This window comes from Stenella coeruleoalba, assembly GCF_951394435.1.
Source record: "Stenella coeruleoalba genome assembly, chromosome: 16".
NCBI lineage: Eukaryota > Metazoa > Chordata > Mammalia > Artiodactyla > Delphinidae > Stenella > Stenella coeruleoalba.
Window position 1 is genome coordinate 18,967,910 of NC_137162.1, and position 21,000 is coordinate 18,988,909.

The 21,000-nt window shown below is 33.7% G+C and overlaps 1 protein-coding gene across 5 annotated transcripts in view; it reads right to left on the reverse strand.

Annotated features, from left to right (window-relative positions):
- Positions 1-21,000, reverse strand: part of SHOC2 (SHOC2 leucine rich repeat scaffold protein) — a 114,153-nt gene that overhangs the window by 30,902 nt on the left and 62,251 nt on the right. For 4 of the 5 annotated variants that reach the window (XM_079899375.1, XM_079899374.1, XM_079899376.1 and 1 more), the window contains 2 exons: positions 15,306-16,236; positions 622-759 (listed from right to left, as the gene is read on the reverse strand). In XM_079899375.1, the coding sequence (XP_079755501.1) occupies positions 622-759; positions 15,306-16,008 (841 nt within the window). In that variant the 5' untranslated portion in view covers positions 16,009-16,236. The remainder of the gene's footprint in view (positions 1-621; positions 760-15,305; positions 16,237-21,000) is intronic. The other variant, XM_079899378.1, reaches the window with a different exon arrangement.

Below are 21,000 nucleotides of genomic sequence, written 5' to 3' on the forward strand. Positions count from 1 at the left end.
AATTATATAAACTTAGTATAGAGTAATTTTTTTAATGTAAAAATTCCCTCTACTGTTTGTATAAATTTGGGGTCATTTAGAAAAAGAAACAAGAATATATAAATATGGAACACATCAGAGTAAGTGCAATCCAACTTTCTGTTCTTTGGCTATGCACTTTCAAAACACATTTTGCACTCTGAGACATCTTTTAGTCCCTCAATATTAAGATGAACAAACTTTAAAATATACTGGCCATGTTTTAAAAACTAAACAGCAATGATTTTATTTTTCAGTGTGGTCTATTTTAGCAAAGAAGGGACCACACCCTATACAAGAGCATGCAACATTCTGAAATAAGCAAAAACAGAAAATGCACCCATTCTGCAATTTAAGCAGATTTATAGAACATATACATATTACTCAATATTCTGTCTTCTTTACAATTTAATTGAGATCATTTCCTAAAATTTAGTTATTTTCTTTGCCTGGAAATGGAAATTAAAAAATGATTTTAAAATACTGTCTTTTAGAAGTTTTACCACTTTGACAACACTGAATTTTAATTTTTTATTATCAAAATGGATTTTAATGTCCAAGTAGCTATAAATGATGAACAGTATCTTCTTTCTCCTCTCATACCTATAGTATCTGGGAGGTCTAGCAATTCATTGTGCTGCAAGTCAAGGTTGGTTATCTGTGTGCAGTTTCCAATCTCCTTTGGAAGGTGTTCAAGTTGATTGTGAGCTACATCCAGCGTAATGAGGTTACATAATTCACCTGTAAATTGACCAACATAAAAATTTAATAAGAATTTTTAAAGAATATATTAAATAATGAAAGAAAAAACATTTTCTATATCATAACTATACTTTTTCTGAAAAAGTAAAAGTCAAACACAAAATTTGAAGCTGTTATTTGAAAATGACATTTTACAAATACTGAATTATGAAGCTAATATAAGGTTATATGTCAATTATACCTAAAGAAAAAAGGAAAATGACATCTGATAATGTTAAAATGTTGGTTGTAAATCATTACCAACCAATATTATATATTTTTTTAACTTAAGTAACCAATTTAACCACATTTACATTTGTATATTCCATTACTTCAAAAAGAGCTTACTAATTTTTTAAACCAAATTCAACACAATAATATCAAATACATCTTGAGTTTAACTTGAGGGTCACCTTTACCTCAAAATATGTACGCTTTCAAATAAGCATATGTTCTGATGTTATATAAATATGTAAACTGAGATTTATAAATCAAAACTGCTTCTCAATTTAATAGTACTCCAAAAGGATAGAAAATAAGGTATTTTTCTCCTCATTCTGGTTGAAAGGACTGTATTTGGCAATTCAGATTATTCTTAGTGTTTTTCTGTCTTCAAAAACTTATTTATAAAAGTTATATTGGCTCTCTCATGATTTTCCTTTTTTTTTTTGGCAGAGGTTGGAAATACTGAAAAAGTAAGATAAGCAAATGAAGTGCATAAAACTGAAAAATGGGTGTAGGGCATATTATTAAGCCACATATTACAAACATAAGCAACAAAAGAGAAAGTAAATTGGATTTCATCAAAATTTAACACTTACATGTATCAAAGGACACTATCAAGAGAATGAAAAGACAACCCACAGAATAGGAGGAAATATTTACAAATCACATATCTGCTAAGGGATTAATTATCCAGAATGTATAAAGAACTCCCATAATTCAACAACAAAAAAACAAACCACCCAATTTAAAAGTGGACAAAGAACTGGAACAGACATTTCTCCAAAGATATGCAAATGGCCAATAAACACATGAAAAGATGCTCAACATCACTAATCATTAAAAAATGCAAATCAATACGATGAGATACCACTTCATACCCATGAAGATGGCTACAATCAAAACAAACAAACAAAAAAACAAAGAAAACAAACAAACAAAACAAATGTTGGCAAGGATGTGGAGAAATTGGAATCCTTGTGCTTTACCTCCAGGAGGCCCACCCCAGGTTCTCAGGGTGAAGATAAAAGTCCCCTCCTATTGTCACTTAGGCATATCATATTCAAAATCATATACAGATAATCAAAGACAAAGAGAAATTTCTGAAAGAAGATAGGGGGGGAAAAAAACACCTTACCTATATAGGAATAAGGATAAGAACACATTGGACTTCTCTTCAGTAACCATGCAAGCAAGAAGAGAACGGAATGAAATATTTAAAGTGTTGAGAGAAAAAATGAAATCACCAACCTAAAGTCTATATCCAATGAAATTATCCTTCAAAGTAAAGGAGAAATAAAGACTTTCTCAGACAAACAGATATTGAGGGAATTTGTTGCCAGCAGACCTGTCTTGCAAGAAATATTAAAATAAGTTCTTCAGAAAGAAGGAAAATGATATAGGTCAGAAGCTCAGATCTACATAAAGAAAGGAAGAACTTTAGAGAAGTAATAAATAAAGACAAAATAAAATCTTTTATTTTCTTATTCTTAATCTAACAGATAACAGTTTGTTCAAAGTATTAACAGCAACAATATAGCAGGTGATTATAGATTAAGGATAAATGAAATGAATGACAGCAGTGTTACAAGGGACAGGAGGGAGGAACTGGGAATATTCTGTTATAAGGTACCCACACTACCCCTGAATGGTACAGTGTTGTTTGAAGGTGGACTTATGTTAGCTGTAAATCCTTACTGCAAACTCCAGGGCAATCACACACATACATACATACAAACAAACAAAAAAAATTAAAACAAGTATAAATGATATGTTAAGGAGAGAGAAAATGAAATAATACAAAATGCTCAATTAAACCCAGATAATGCAGAAAAATGGTGAAAGACAAAAAAAAAAAAGAACAAGTTCAACTAATAGAAAACAGTTCCAAATATAGTTGATATTATAAAGCCACTATACTCCAATAAAAATTAATTTAAAAAAAGCCAACTAAGTCAATAAACACTTTAAATGTGAATGTGAATGCACCAAATAAAAGACAGAGACTATCAAAGTGGATTAAAAAACGAAACCCAACTAAATAGTACTGTCTTCGAAAAACCTACTTTACAGACACAGTGGATTAAAAATAAAGGGATGGAGAAAGAAATACAATGCTAATGTTAATCAAAAGAAAGCTGAAGTAGCTACATAGATTTCAGACAAAGTCAACTTCAAAGCAAGGAAAATTATCAAAGATATAGAAAGCATTACATAATGGTAAACAGAACATATCTCCAAGACATAATAATCCTTAAAGTGTAAGCAGCTGCTCATCTCCTCCATATCTAGTATAGTGCTTAGTACACAGAACCATGTTCAACTGAAAGAATAAATGATGATAAGTGGGGAAAATAAAACTTGGATTCTAATACTCTTCAGGCCAGAAGTAATAAATGTTTTTTGTATTTGCCGCAACTTTTCTAATAATACTTGAAGTTGTTTCAGTTCCCATGAAAGTAAATCCCACTACTTTAAAGGAATATGCACAAATTCAAAAGTGTATAGAGTCCCAGAAAGTAAATAAAGCAAGTTGGGAGGAGACTGGCTAACTTTAGCCTATTCGGAACAGATATGATTCAACTCAGGTCAATTATTGCTACACTACAGGACTTCTCAACTTTAATACTGAAATACTTCGGACCAGATAATTCTTTGCTGTAGGAGGCTGTCCTGTGCATAAGCAGCATCCCCGGCCTTTACCCATAAGATGTCAATAGCACCTCCCCACCAAGTCATGACAATCAAAACTATCTCTAGACATTGACAAATGTCCTTTTTTGTAACACTGCCAAAATTGCCCCTGGTTGAGAATCACAGCAATGTTGGGACGAGAAAGCTCAATATTGTCCAATTCTCATGCTTGTCAAAAGAAGTTGGAAATTTATATTTTCATATAAAATCTTCTAATGTTCAAATACTAACAACTAATTTTTAGGTTGAAACAGAACAAAACACTGTGTTATCGAACGTATCTGTGGGCTTTTTTCAGTGTTCAGGATGCCAGTTTGACACCTCTGAACACAGAAGCAGATGAATTACCAATATCTTAGGACAGGAACTTACATATGACTATCTAATATTAAACTAAAAAATAAGTGTTTTTAAAAAGCAGGGAATATAATTATCTAGACTCAAATTAAGTTAAATCCTAAATCCTTTTTTGATTTATATAAGTCACCATATAATAACTGAATTATTTTGAGTATATATTCTCTCCCGAAAATTATCCTCCAGCAATACAACACTCTGCAAAGTCAGGAAATCATGTTAACACCGATACATTAAGAAGAGTGTCATCTAATAACACTAATACTTCTTTCTCACAATCTAGTAATGACGAAAAGTTTTGAAAATGCTTAAAACTCAGGAAATGTGATTTAAGTTTTTAACAGCATCAGCACACAAAAGTAACATGATTTTTAAATTTTATTTTAGTCCATGAAATACAATAAACTCACAAGTAAATTATATATATTATTGAGTTAAATTTGAAACTTTAGATTTTCCCCAAAATCCACGTATACATTTTAAAGGACTCATGCAAAACATTTTCTCTTAGGAACTTTGAATTTTCTTCAGTCTAATGAAAAAGATCTAAAAAACTTCAGGAAGTTTATAATTAATAAAAGATAGTTTCCAGGAAAATCTAAAATATTTTTGGAACTAATCCAAAATGTCCTATTAAATGCAATTAACAAAACATTTCTAGTGTGAGGAGAAAAAAAAAGGAGTTTAAGATCTCTCTTATTTAGAGCAACACTCCTAACTGCCCAAGCTTTTCTTGTTCATATTCAAATAATCAAAAACATTTGAAAATTCTGAATATATGATAAATTCTGCACTAGACAATACTGTGCCAGGATAAGAGCTCGTGCTACAAATCACAAAAGACAGAATATTAAATATTTAAGGAGTTCATAAACTACTTTCACACTATTTATTATTTCTATACTCTGTCCAGTTAGTTAGTACTTTAAACATTTATTTTACTATATGATCCAAATATTATTAACAAAATATAAGTTCATCTCAGATGGTTCTAAAGGACAATAATCAAGGTCTTAACAGTGACTTGTCTCTGGCTGGGTTGAAGAGTGTTTTTTATTTTCTACTTTATATATTTGTATTTTGTGATTTTTCCTTGTTTTTACACATTTTTTAATCCAAAGAGAAAAAAAAAGGGAGATTCAAGAGGTAAATACTAGCAGTCTCTCCTACACTGTACATGGAAGAGCATTTTTTGACTCTTAAATAGAAGTTTCCTGTCTGTGGAGCAGATGTATCTTTTAGTGAAAATGAACACATCATGTTATCATATTGATGACACGAGCCATTAATACGATACATCTTATGACTCATATTCCATATTTAGTAAGCAATCTTTTAAGTTTGACTTCCTACATAGATTTGCCTACAGAGAGAACACGGACTTCATTCACTGATCCATTCTACAAATACTTATTAAGCACCTACCATGTACTAGGCACTATTCTAGGGACTGAAGATACAATAGGGAAAAAAGAGGTAGAATTCCTGCCTTTGGGCTTCCCTGGTGGTGCAGTGGTTGAGAGTCCGCCTGCCGATGCAGAGGACATGGGTTCGTGCCCCAGTCCGGGAAGATCCCACATGCCGCGGAGCGGCTGGGCCCGTGAGCCATGGCCACTGAGCCTGCGCGTCCGGAGCCTGTGCTCCGCAACAGGAGAGGCCACAACAGTGAGAGGCCCGCGTACCGCAAACAAACAAACAAAAAAAACAAAAAAAAATTCCTGCCTTCATGGAACTTATATTTTAATATGGAAAAAATAAATAATATATAACCAAGGTGAGGACGTATAAAAGCTATAAAAGAAAATAAAGCAGGATAAAAGAGTGTGATGGGGGAAGGGGAGATTAGAGATATTGATAGTAAGTAGAAGGGGAAAGTAACCCCGATGGAGTAGCATTTGAGTATACACCTGAATAATGGGAGAAGAAAGAAACAATGGAAATATCTGGGGGAAGCTGAGTGAACAGCAAACACAAAGACTCTGAGGCAAGAGAGTAGTTCAAAACACAACAGAAAGCCAGTGTGGCTGGAAGAATGAGTAAGGAAGAAAGTGATAGGAGATGAAGCAGCCCGGAGTCAGGGTCTTGTGGGCTAAGGTAAGGACTTCAGCTTTGACTAAGGCGGTAGTGGTGAGGGTAGTAAGAGTAGTTTTTTTTGTTTGTTTTTAGAGCAGTTTCAGGTCTACAGAAAAACTGCACATAAAGTACAGAGTTCCCACATACCCCACCTCCCCACAGTTTCCACTATTATTAACATCCTGCATTTGGTGCATTTGTTACAGTTGATGAACCAACATTTATACATTATTATTATTAACTAGAAGTCCATATTTTACATCACCACCCACTCTTTGTGTTGTCCAGTTCTACAGGTTTTGATAAGTGCATAATATCATGTATCCATCATCATAGTATCATACAGAAGTTTCACTGCTCTAAAAATCCCCTGTGCTTCACTACTCATTGATCCATCTCTCTCCTGGGGCCCTTGGCAACCATCGATCTTTTATTTTGCCTTTTCCAGAATGTTGTATAGTTGGAATCATATAATATGCAGCTTTTCCAGATTGACTTCTTTCATTTAGCAATATGCATTTAAGGTTCCTCCATGTCTTTTTGTAGCTTGATAGTTCATTTCTTTTTTACCACTGAACAAATATTTCATTGTATGGGTGTACTAGTTTACTATTCACTCATTTATTGAAGGACATCTTGGTTACTTCCAATTTTTAACAATTATGAATAGAACAGCTAAAAACATTTTGTGTACAGTTTTTTGCATAGACATAAGTTTTCAACTCATCTGAGTAAATAGGAGCATGATTGATAGATTGTATGGTGAGACTATGTTTAGTTTTGGAAGAAACTGCCACTGTCTTCGTCTTCCAAAGTGTCTGTACCACTTTGCATTCCCACAGTTAATGAATGAGAGTTTGCACCAGCATTTGGTATTGTTCAACCAAAAACAATAGAATGAATAAATAAAATCATGGTATATTCACACTATGAAATATTATGCAGTAATGAGAAGGAATATTCTCTAACTATATACACCAATATGATAAATAATGTGAAGGACAGCTCTTCCTTATAGAAGAATTTCAATTAATAAATGCAAAAGGAACAAGGGAAATTTTAAAAAATCATCATTAGAATATAGTAATAATTGTTTTGGGGAAGAACCACCAAGGAACCCTCAGTATTTGTTTTGCAATTTTTCTTTACCTCTAAAATTTGTCCAAAATGGATAGCTTAAAAAAGATAAAGTTTAGGGCTTCCCTGGTGGCGCAGTGGTTGAGAGTCCGTCTGCCAATGCAGGGGACGCGGGTTCGTGCCCCAGTCCGGGAGGATCCCACATGCCGCGGAGCAGCTGAGCCCGTGAGCCATGGCTGCTGAGCCTGTGCATCCGGAGCCTGTGCTCCGCAACGGGAGAGGCCACAACAGTGAGAGGCCCGCGTGCCACAAAAAAAAAAAAAAAAAAAGATAAAGTTTAAAGTAAAAACGATGGCAATATATTATTATGGGATTTATGATATATGAATAACATAATATATATAACGTATATTGTCATATATTGTATGACAATAATGGCACAAAAAACAGGAGAAACAGAAGTGTTCTATTGTAAGGTTCTTAGGATACATGTAAAGTGGTATAATATTACATAAATGTAGACTTATTGTTATGATATGCACTGTAAATATTAGAGCAGACACTTAAAAGAGGTATCAGAGATGTATAACTAATATGCAGCAGTTGAGGTAAGTGGAATCTATAAAAAAAATCCAAAAGAAGGCATGAAATGAAGGGTAAAAGGAAAAGTAACAAATGGCACAAATAGAAAATAGCCAGTCAGCTGACAGATTTAAACCAATCATATTGATAACTATATTAAATGTAAATGGTCTAAACCCTCCAATTAAGACAAACTGTCACAATAAAACAAGAGACCTAACCATATGATGTCTACAAGAAACAATTTTAAATACATATAAAGACACAAAAAGTAAAAAGATAGAAAAAGATATGGCTATATCAAATAAAATCAGAATTTAGAAAAAGAGATACTACCAGAAATATTACCATAAAGACAGATGGTTCATAATGATATAAACTGCATCAGAAAAAAAAAAAATCCTAAGTATATATACAACTAGTAACAGAGTTTCAAAATGTAAGAAGCAAAAATAATAGCACTAGTGGGAGAAAGACAAATCTACTACTATAGTTGGGTATTTCAACACTCATTTCTTACTAATTGAAGAAAAAAGTAGACAGAAAATCGATAAGGGTATACAAGAAATTAATAACATCATCAACCAATTTGACCTTGCTCCAAAAATAACAGCAAAATGCACCTTCTTTTCAACTGCATATAGAACATTTACCAAGACAGACTGTATTTTATAAATCAGTAACAAAAAATAGGGAATTCCCTGGCAGTCCCAGTGGTTAGGACTCCACACCTTCATTGCTGAGGGTTCAGGTTCGATCCCTGGTCAGGGAATTAGGATCCCACAAGCTGCATGGTGCAGCCAAAAAGTTAAAAAAGGGAAAAAAAAAATATGAAAACATCTCTGAAATACTTGGAAATTGAACAATGCACTGTTAAATAATCCATGGATTAGAGAATAACAAGAGATATTTAGAAAATACTTTGAACTAAATAATAATGAAAACAGAACATATCAAAATGTATGTGCTGCTGCTAAAATAGTACTTGGAGGTTTATAGCTATCAATGCCCTTACATAATGCAAAGAAGAAAGATACAAAATCAATCTAACAACTTAAGACAGAAGACAAAGGACATATTAAACATAAAGTAATAAGGAACTAGATAATTAAGAGCAGAAAACAAAAAAAATGGAAGATAATTTAAAAAATAATAAAACCAAAAGCAGTTTTTTTGAAAGGACCAATAAAGCCAATATCAGGAATGAATGAAAGAGGGATGTGATAATATATATATTACAAACTTTAGAAGAATAAAGAACCATTATGAACTTTATGCCAAAAAATTCAACAGATCAAATAAAATAGACAAATGCTTTGACAGATTCAAACTATCAAAGTTCAACTGAGAAGAAACAGAAAACCCAAATAACTTCCTATTAAGTTAGTCATTTAAAACCTTCCTACCAAGAAAACCCCAGTCCCAGATTACAAGACTGATAAATTCTTCTAAACATTTGAAGACATAATACTAATTCTTCACAAACTCTTCCAGAACATAAAAGAGGAACACTTTCCAACTCATTCCACAATATGAAGCCAGCATTGCCCTGATAGAAAGCCATTACAAAAAAACAGAAGAAAAAAAAGAAATTACAGATCAATATCCATGATGAATATAAATGCAAAAACTCTTTAAATTTTAGTAAATTAAACCTAGCAACATACAGAAAGGCCCTATTAAAACATATCTATTAACAGGCACTCAAATACTGGTAAATAAATAATTTAGGTTTCTTTCATAAGTTGTGGCCTTCCGTATATTATCATTTGACTCACGTTAATAAGGACGCTTACATTTTTAAAGTAACTCTCGTTCCTGAGCTTATAGGGTTACTTTTCAAACATTCAGAGCTTAGCTCTATAAAAATCACATCAAATCTTACTAAAATACATTTGTAAAACTACATAATTAACAAGGGCTGGAAATACTTATTACACAAGCTTGAATAGATTTAGGGACTTAGGTCAGAATACACACTATTATATTTGCATAAATTTGTCTTGAAAGCTTAATTCTCCCTTTCATTGCAAAGAAAACTTTAGTAGTTCTTCTGAGCAAGTGCTTCTGTAACTAAGCAACATGGACAACAGTGTCTATATTCTTTGAATGGATAGCATGCTATCATTAGAGTACAATGATTGCCCTCCTCCCTACACCTTAGCAGTGTGGGAAGTCAAATGTATCCTCTGGTTCTATCAGATCCTTCTAAGATGGTTGAAGTGTTTTTTTCTGTTCTCTTACATCCTCCTTTAGCAATAAGAGTAACTTTTCCAGGTTTCTGTTGTTTAGTGAAACACCTGACAATTTGATAACAATCAACTAAGTTAACAGTTCATTTCTAGGCCTCTAAGGTTTCTTACTGATTTCCAGTGAAAAGAAGTTATTTATTAACAACTATGAACTCCCTTTCCTGATTTCGTTTTCCTGCCAAACTAAGTTACTCATTAGCACTTGTACAAAACACTCAAATGAGATCATTAAATAATGTTACCTGGACCATGAAAGCAATTGCAGCACCTCTGGCAGTCCTAGGAGAACTTCAAGAATTTTAGGAACTAAGGGTTACAATTTGGGTTAATATTAAAAATTGGGTAATAGTATTTGGCTTCACTAAATTCACTTCAAGCCACATTTACTGAAAATCCACCGTTTATTACCTGCAAAAATTCATAGAAAATTACATAATAGGGAATTAAATAAGATCTCTAAGGTCCTTCAACTTAAAAAAATTGCTGATTCTGTTCTTAGTATTTTTATATATATTGATTATACATATTTATTATATATTACTTGACATAAAAAATAACTGCAGTACTATAGTATATATAGTAGAAAATTGATTGTTTTCAATAAATGTTAATGAGTCATATGGGTTAAAAAATTGCTGTTTCTAATTTCTCATGTATCTGAATGCTGTGAGAGGTTTTTTTTAATGAGTAAAAATGATCTGGGTTCTCAAAAAGCATACATAACATAGCAGATCATTCTCCTAAGAGAAATTTACACAAAATTGTATACAATATAAATGATGTAGCATTTTATTGAACATACAATATATAGGACAAACAGATTTTTTTAAGATTCCCTCTAACTTAGCCGCTTTTATAAATAATAATAGGAGGATACTTTAAGGAGAAGCAATCTTAAACCAGCCTTTAATTCAATGAAGGAAAAGTTGTAGGAATATTAGTAAGAGACAAAGATGGAGTTTATTTCTGGTTTCAAAGAGTAATCATTTTCTTTCTAGAAAAATAAAATCATTTAAAACTTCACTAATCAGAGTTTCCTTAAGTAAAGTGATTAATTATTCAAACTGACAACCTGATGACCCTCACTCTAATCTATTCAGGCCCACCCAAAAAAATTTACAAAAGCACATCTCTAACATGAAACTCAAAGGAACCAGGCCAATTGCGGGGGGGTGGGGGTGGGGGTGGGCGGTGCAGGGAAGGATGGGGTAAGGGAGTGGTTATTCACTGTTTTCCCTCTGAAAACATGATTTCTTGAGTGCCTTGGTGTTCAGTGAAGAGTCTCTTTCAAGATTAAAAATGGTGAAAGGAGGTATGGGCAGGAATAATGAAACACTAATCTAAAAAAGCAATGACTAAGGTTTCCATCTATCTTATTTAACACAAAAAGATAGGACATTTACTTTATTTGTCCATGACTTACCATACAAAAGGAAAAAAGTAAGTCAATATTACCAAGTGAAGAGTTTTCTTGGCTGCTCTCTAATGTATTATGTCTGGCTCTTCGTATGTCTTTCAGTATCGTTTTACTGCTTTCTGCCAGTATTCACCCACGTGAATATGCATCATTAGTATCAAATCACATGGCATTAATAAAGATACTATTAATGCTTAAACAGGTATTCAGATTTTAACATAATTTCCCTATAAAGGCAACAGCACAGCTGCTAAATTCCAAATACATTATTTAAACTAAATACTAGGCTATGTTTCACAAACTTCTAATTTCTCACATTCCTCAAATATACTGCTGAACACAAACTGGATGGCATGATTGAAAGTGGTATACTCATAAAAACAACAGAGAAGAATAAGCACTTAATATGCATAATATAAATCTAATATATATATATCTATAATAATGTGGATCTAATACGTATAAATGAAAGTTTAACAAAATGATAATTAGCATATATTTTGAATTGTAAATTCTCTTGTTATGAGTTTCAGCAGTAAGTCAAATTGCATTAAAGACGTATAACTTTTAGAAATGTCAAATTCCATTTTATTTGATCTGGGTGCATGAGTCTTATTTTGTAAGCATTCTCAAAGGAGCTCAGGATTTTGGGGGTTTTTTTGTAATTAAAAAAGCAGTAAAGCAAGATCTGCATCACAGAAAATAGAGGAATTGGAACCCTCATACACTGCTAATGGGAAGGTAAAATGGTGTAGCCACTTAAGAAAATAGTCCAGTATTTCCTCGAAAGATTAAACATAGAGTTACCATATGACTCAGTAAATCTACTTCTAGGTATACACCGAAGAGAAATGAAAACAAATGTCTACACAAAAACTTTTACACAAATGTTCATAGTAATTTTATTCATAATAGCCAGAAAGTGAAAACAACCCAAATGTTCAACAACTGATGAGTGGATAAACAAAATGTGGTATAATCATACAGTGGAATATCATTCAGCAATAAATAGGAACGATGTACTGATAGATGCTATGACCTGGATGAATTTTGAAAACATTATGCTAAGTGAAAGAAGCTAGCCACCAAAGACTATATATTTTATGATTCCATTTATATGAAATGTCCAGAATAGGTAAATTTATAGAAAAAGAAAGTAGATTAGTGTTTGCCTAGGGCTAAGGAGTTGGGAGAAAACATGGGTGGGGTGGGGTAACTGCCAAACAGAACAGAGTTTCTTTCTGGGGTGATGAAAATCTCCCATAATTGTTTGTGATAGTGAACAAGTCTGTGAACATGCTAAAACCCACTGAATTGTATACTTCGAATGCATTAATCATATGGTATGTGAATTATATCTCAATTAAGCTGTTAACATTGTCCCCTCTCAAAAAAAAAAAAAAATCTACTGTAATAGCTTTCAACTGCAGCTACACTTGGAATAACCCAACTTACTCATTAAAAGTACAGATCCCCTGGACCTGCCAGACCAGTAAATCATAATCTATGGGATGAGACCCACTCTTCTAGACTAGTGGGAGCAGTACAGTGAGACCTAGATTCAAACTCTGACTATGCCATCTTCTTAACTTGTATGATCTTTAGTAAATTATCTAATCTCACTAAATTTTCAGTTCCTTTTTCAGTACAATGAGGTGAGAAGTACCTATTTCATTGGATTACTGTAAGAATTTAATGAGATATTAGATGTAAATTTACGTGTACAAAATAGTGTATGTTCTATGACATACTGTGCTCAAACAACAGCTACTCTTATTATTACAATTATGTTATTTTTACTAGATCTTTATTTTCTTTTTCCCTATAAGGAAACATAACGCAGACTTCAGCAATGTTTGTCCCAAATCCATGCATGTAAGTTAAACCTTATAAATTCTAACTCCTTATAAGAAATATTGTTTTATTTTTTAAAGCAGTTTACTTTCTATCTGATGCCCTGCTCGGAATAAAATAAATGACATTTATGAAGTTACTATTTTTATAGAAATACAGAAATTACAGGAACACAAAACTTCAATGTCACTAATGGTGGGAGGGTGCTCATTAAAAAACAAATCAATGGTTATTTTATAAATTACAAATTTAGGAATAAAGTTCCAAAGATTAGGCAGTCACAAAAATCAACCATTTAATTAAATATAATTTGCCAATTTTTAAAAATAAATTCACTTTTTAGTAAAAATGTTGTAACCATCTGCTCAAGAACAAAGTGAAGTAAATTTAAAGTCCTATGAAATAATTTCTTGCTTAAGAAATGCATGTTCTTAATTCCCAGGTAATTTGACAACATCTTCTAAAGAAAAAAAAAATCCTCAAAGAAAGACTTTCATATGAATGAAAGCCAACATTTTAGAATGGAGTGTAACACATGCACAAAACAACAATAAGTACAAAGACTGGAAATAACATTTTATATTTCTACATAAAAATTCAGCATTTCTTTCCCCAACAGCTTATAATTCTATTCTACAATGAGTCATACAAACAGGTCAAATTTTGACTGAATCTGGTACAAAAATCAAATGTCATTCAACAACCACATTGTTATCTGAAGACATGGAAAGGAACATATCCATTCGAATTCCTAGGGATATTTTAGTATCTCATAAGTGTGTCACACTTTATAAATACAAGTACATTGCTTGAGAAAAATGACTGTGGATTTTCTAAATACATTTAATTAAACCAAAATTAAATTAAGTGTCTGGTTAGAGCTAAATATAATAGAACACCATACCTAAAATTTAAACTGCATCTTTCTCAAAGCTAAATAAAAATTTTGAAACACCCAGAGAATATTATATCTCTACATAGCTGCACAGCCTAAAAACAAAGTTTCCTTCATCACCCACTATAAGACCAATGCTCAACCAATATATTTAACCTGTTTTATTCAGAATAAATTTGTGTTTCACACAAAAAAGGGAAACTTCCCTTTAAAAGCTGTATAATCAATTTTTATGTCAATTTTTCAAACTCTCATAAAAAGGGCCCACAAAGATAATACCGTCTATCAATTTCTCAAAATCGGTAAGTCAACGGTTGACTACATTCCAAAAGTTGCTGAAATTTTTTTTTAATTAAAAATATCAAAACAACTAACTTCTTTTTACTGACTTGTTTACACATGTGTATTTCCTATTTTTTATTCTACTATCTATTCTTTTAAAAACAGTCCCCTTTTTTCAGTACAATTTAGCTTTACATATAAAAACAAGAATGAAATCTACCGAAATACTAAGTGTTGGCATTAACTATCGCTAACTTTTCTACTTTTCTGTATCCTTAGATTGTTTTTAATGAACATGTAAGTACTTTCAAAATGAAATTTTCTTTTCAACTTTCTTACAACCCTACTTCTTCACAAGGCTCTGATATGCCAATCTTTTGTGGTAAATTAGGTAGAAAAGTAATATGAATTTAAACAAACACTTTTTAGGTAAAAAAGAAGGTGTCAGAGAATGAGAAAATGCAGGCTTAAAGCATCTTATATAATCATATCTTGTAAATACTTTAAAAACAGGTGGTAACAATTAAAAAATTAGGTAAAAATTCTTTTTCTGCTTCAAATTTACTTTTTTCCAATGAAAATGAAAGCAGACTAGATTTGTGTGAAAAAGGCCCAATTACATATACATTCTAACTAATTATCTAGGTCTATAAAATAATCTCAAACCATGTACTATTAATACCGCTATAACTGATTAAAGTAAACCATAAAGAAGACAAAACTTAGAAACCAGCTGTTTTTTAGACAAGTATCAGATATTTTCTGATATGGAAAAGCACTGGACAAAATTATTGGGCATAACAAATACTACAAACAATAATAGTAACCCAAGGCCTCTTACCAATTTCAGCAGGTAGTTGTTTGATTTTGTTCTCTCGAATGCTAAGCATGCTGAGTTTTGACAGGTTTTTGATGTCTTTTTCCACAGTAGTTATTCGATTAAAGCGAAGGTAAAGAGTGGTAAGAGAATCCAGCCTATACACCACTGAAGGAATTTCTCTCAGTTTATTATGCCGTAAATCAAGCATCCGCAGCTTCTTCAAGTTATCAAGAGAGTCAGGCAAACTGGTAAGTGAATTTTCACTTAGAGCAAGTGTCATGAGATTTACTAGACAGCCCACTTCTGCTGGGAGGGACTGTAATTTGTTGCTATATAAATAAAGTTCTGTTAATTGAGTCAACTCTTTGATTGATGATGGCAATATGTGTATAGACCTCTTGGATAAGTCCAAACGCATTGAGTTCTCTTCCCGGCATTTGTTGAGCTCTTTAATCACCTCTGCATTGCTAGATTTCTTTCTAGTCCCAGGTGCTGGATTTGGCCGTTTGATCGTATTATCAACTGAAAAAGCCACCCCTGGTTGGGCAGCACTGGAGTCCTTCTTTCCATCTTTGGCATCTTTCCCTTTGGTCTTAGGTTCTTTTTCTTTGCTCTCTTTCCCAAAACCTCCAGAGGCTTTTGCCTCCTTTTCTCTTTCCTTGGCTGATGGTGCTTTGGGATCTTTCTCTTTAGAGTCTTTTTCTTTTCCTAAACTACTACTCATGGTGACTCAAGCTTGGGCAAAAACTACATGAACTCCTTTTATCTGCCAACAGCAGAAACTGGAATTCAAAGATGAAGAGACAAAAATCCTACACAATCAAAAAAGGTGTTGGCTTCAAGAAGTAATCGCCATCTGTTACGTGTTGGATCTAAAAGCACTATGCCCATTTCTGATAACTCATTCCAACTGGTAAAATGGTGCTGGTCAATCAATGATTCATTAGAATTCCTGAAATATAATACAGAGAGAGTATTATATTACTTTAGGTTATAAATTTATATTAAGTAAATGGGCTCTGAAAAACAATCTTACTGAAAATTTTGCTATTTTCCTAAGATTTGATACAGTAAATATTTATCGAACACCTTCTACTTTGCAAAATCCATTGAAAAATTATAATAAACAAGGCGGGCTCTCTCTTTAAGGAATTTACAATCTAACAGGAAGAGGTAAGACAGGTATGCAAGTCACCAAACTGCAAATGTTTTTAAGAGCTGAAAAGTGGGAGAAATCACAACAGCAGCTAATGTCTGAGCGCTTTCTATGTACAAGCACTATTGTATGGAATTTACAAACATTATAACTGCTCTATGAGACAAATTCTTATCTCTATTTTACACACAGGGACGACTGAGGCACAGAAATATTTTTAGTAATTAGCTTTGTGATCCTGGAAAAGTGGCAGAGCTAAGATTCCAATGTAGGTGGTACACTGCCTATATTCTTAATCACTACGGTAAAACTGCTCTATCTGCAGCTAATTACCAGATTCTAGGAACTGCAAAGGTAGCTTTTTTAGTTGATAGTGAGAAGGATTAAAGGTTCTTAGAAGTAGAAAAGGTTCACTGGTAACATGACTGACCCAAAATGATCCACAAAGATTGAAAAGATGAGGGGAGATGGAAGTGAGACAGCACTAACCTAATAAGATCTATTCTTGGTATAAGATTATAATGATGATTATCACATTTAATAATTATTTACTTAAAAAACCACATCAATAGACCATATATACTAAATATATTCCTTAGTCTTACCTTAAATGCCAATGTGAAAGCTTTACAATATTGAATCTTGAATTACAATAAACAAGACTTCTGATTCCATACAAGATGGAATAAGCCCACTCTACCTTGTTCCTCACATTAATTACAACTTAAAACCCTGACAAAATACATGAAGCAACTAGCAGAATATTCTGAAAGGTAGAGAAAAGAAGGCAGACTGGTTAGGAACCTTGGTTTGCAGATGACCTGGTGGTTAGTACTCTAGGGGTTTTTTGTTTTGCTTTGTTTTTATTTCCTATATATCCTGGCCTGGGCAGTAGAGAAGCCCATAAACACAAAACACCAATAAGCATGGACTAAAACAAGGTCCAAGAAAAGTCTGCTGTCTCTAGTCAAAGGACTATGAAGAGAATAGCACTGCAGGATGGAACCCTTTTGACTATACCCCTCCTTATTCCACTTGAACACCACAGAAGAAGTCATGTCCCACCCCTCCCAACTGGCACTGAGGCCACAAAGACTGTAGAGTAAAACTCTGCCAACCACCCAGCTCTGCACTAACTTGAAGAGAAGCAGTACACATCCCCCTTGGCATCAGTACTGCAGCCATGGAAACTATGGAGGAGAGCCCTGTTGACCATCCCCACCCTGTACTTAGTAAATGTCAGCCAAGAAGTGGTAGCCCTCTCCCTCCCCACTGGTGCAAAAGCTGTACTATGAGGAAGAATCCTGTGGATCATCCCCTGCCGTGCACTAAGCAAATGTTAGCAAAGAGACAGCACACCACTCCTTCACAACTAGAGGGGGAAGGAGAAAATTATGGAGAGGAGGGAGCTGGAGAAAGGGATTCTTTCAATCTGTGTATTCCCAAGCACACTCCTTAGAAGCTCAGCAAGAAACCAACCAGAATGAAAACAACAAATGCTTTGAGAACTGAACTGTAGTGTGGAATATCACCTATTTTTCAGATTGGCCTTGGGGTGGCATACAAACAGGGCAGACCAGAATACCCCTAAAAAGCACATTAAAAGGATCATACACCATGATCAAGTGAGGTTTATTCCAGGAATGCAAGGATTCTTCAATATACGCAAATCAATCAATGTGATAAACCATATTAACAAATTGAAGGAGAAAAACCATATGATCATCTCAGTAGATGCAGAGAAAGCTTTCGACAAAATTCAACACCCATTTATGATAAAAACCCTGCAGAAAGTAGGCACAGAGGGAACTTTCCTCAACAAAATAAAGGCCATATATGACAAACCCACAGCCAACATTGCCCTCAATGGTGAAAGACTGAAAGCATTTCCACTAAGATCAGGAACAAGACAAGGCTGCCCACTCTCACCACTCTTATTCAACATAGTTTTGGAAGTTTTAGCCAAGCAATCAGAGAAGAAAAGGAAATAAAAGGAATTCAAATCAGAAAAGAAGAACTAAAGCTGTCACTGTTTGCAGATGACATGATACTATATATAGAGAATCCTAAAGATGCTACCAGAAAACTACTAGAGTTAATCAATATATTTGGTAAAGTAGCAGGCTACAAAATTAATGCACAGAAATCTCTGGCATTCCTATATACTAATGATGAAAAATCTGAAAGTGAAATCAAGAAAACACTCCCATTTACCATTGCAACAAAAAGAATAAAATATCTAAGAATAAACCTACCTAAGGAGACAAAAGACCTGTATGCAGAAAATTATAAGACACTGATGAAAGAAATTAAAGATGATACAAATAAATGAAGAGATATACTGTGTTCTTGGATTGGAAGAATCAACATTGTGAAAATGACTCTACTACCCAAAGCAATCTACAGATTCAATGCAATCCCTATCAAACTACCACTGGCATTTTTCACAGAAGTAGAACAAAAAATTTCACAATTTGTATGCAAACACAAAAGACCCCGAATAGCCAAAGCAATCTTGAGAACGAAAAACGGAGCTGGAGGAATCAGGCTCCCTGACTTCAGACTATGCTACAAAGCTACAGTAATCACGACAGTATGGTACTGGCACAAAAACAGAAAGATAGATCAATGGAACAGGATAGAAAGCCCACAGATAAACCCATATACATATGGTCACCTTATCTTTGATAAAGGAGGCAGGAATGTACAGTGGAGAAAGGACTGCCTCTTCAATAAGTGGTGCTGGGAAAACTGGACAGGTACATGTATAAGTATGAGATTAGATCACTCCCTAACACCAAAAGAATCTCAAAATGGATTAAAGATCTAAATGTAAGGTCAGAAACTATCAAACTCTTAGAGGAAAACATAGGCAGAACACTCTATGACACAAATCACAGCAAGATCCTTTCTGACCCACCTTCCAGAGAAATGGAAATAAAAACAAAAATAAACAAATGGGACCTAATGAAACTTAAAAGCTTTTGCACAGCAAAGGAAACCATAAACAAGACCAAAAGACAACCCTCAGAATGGGAGAAAATATTTGCAAATGAGGCAACTGACAATGAATTAATCTCCAAAATTTATAAGCAGCTCAATAACAAAAAAACAAACAACCCAATCCAAAAATGGGCAGAAGACCTAAATAGACATTTCTCCAAAGAAGATATACAGACTGCTAACAAACACATGAAAGAATGCTCAACTTCATTAATCATTAGAGAAATACAAATCAAAACTACAATGAGATATCATCTCACACCAGGCCATCATCAAAAAATCTAGAAACAATAAATGCTGGAGAGGGTGTGGAGAAAAGGGAACACTCTTGCACTGTTGGTGGGAATGTAAATTGATACAGCCACTGTGGAGAACAGTATGGAAGTTCCTTAAAAAGCTAAAAATAGAACCACCATATGACCCAGCAATCCCACTAATGGGCATATACCCTGAGAAAACCATAATTCAAAAAGAGTCATGTACCAAAATGTTCACTGCAGCTCTATTTACAATAGCCTGGAGATGGAAACAACCTAAGTGTCCATCATCGGATGAATGGGTAAAGAAGATGTGGCACATATATACAATGCAATATTACTCAGCCATAAAAAGAAACAAAATTGAGCTATTTGTAATGAGATGGATGGACCTAGAGTCTGTCATACAGAGTGAAGTAAGTCAGAAAGAGAAAGACAAATACCGTATGCTAACACATATATATGGAATTTAAGGAAAAAAAATGTCATGAAGAACCTAGGGGTAAGACAGGAATAAAGACACAGACCTACTAGAGAATGGACGAGGATATGGGGAGGGGAAAGGGTAAGTTGTGACAAAGCGAGAGAGAGGCATGGACATATATACACTACCAAACGTAAGGTAGATAGCTAGTGGGAAGCAGCCGCATAGCACAGGGAGATCAGCTCGGTGCTTTGTGACCGCCTGGAGGGGTGGGATAGGGAGGGTGGGAGGGAGGGAGATGTAAGAGGGAACAGATATGGGAACATATGTATATGTATAACTGATTCACTTTGCTATAAAACAGAAACTAACACACCATCGTAAAGCAATTATACTCCAATAAAGATGTAAAAGAAAAAAAATTATATTGGAACCAAAAACCACAAAAATGGGTTAGGGCATGTATTCTGAAACAAAACAAGTTGACTGCTAAACAGAAGGCTTAAAAAGAAATCAAAATTTTATAAGTCTCAAAATGTCCAGGATGTAATCCAAAATTACTCATCATACCAAGAACTAGGAAAATATCAACTTGAATGGGAAAAGACAATCAACAGATACCAACAATGAGATGACAGATGTTGGAATTATCTGACAAGGATTCTAAAGCAGGTCTCAAAAAACAAAACCAAAAAAAAAATGCTCCAACAACTACATATACTCTGGAAACATACAAATAACTATAAAGTCTCAACAAAGAAATAAAAGGTAAATCGAGAATCAAATGAAAATTTTAGAGCCAAATAACATAATAAATGAAATTTTAAAACTCATTGGAGGGGCTCAATAGGATAATGGAGATTATTGAAAACTCAG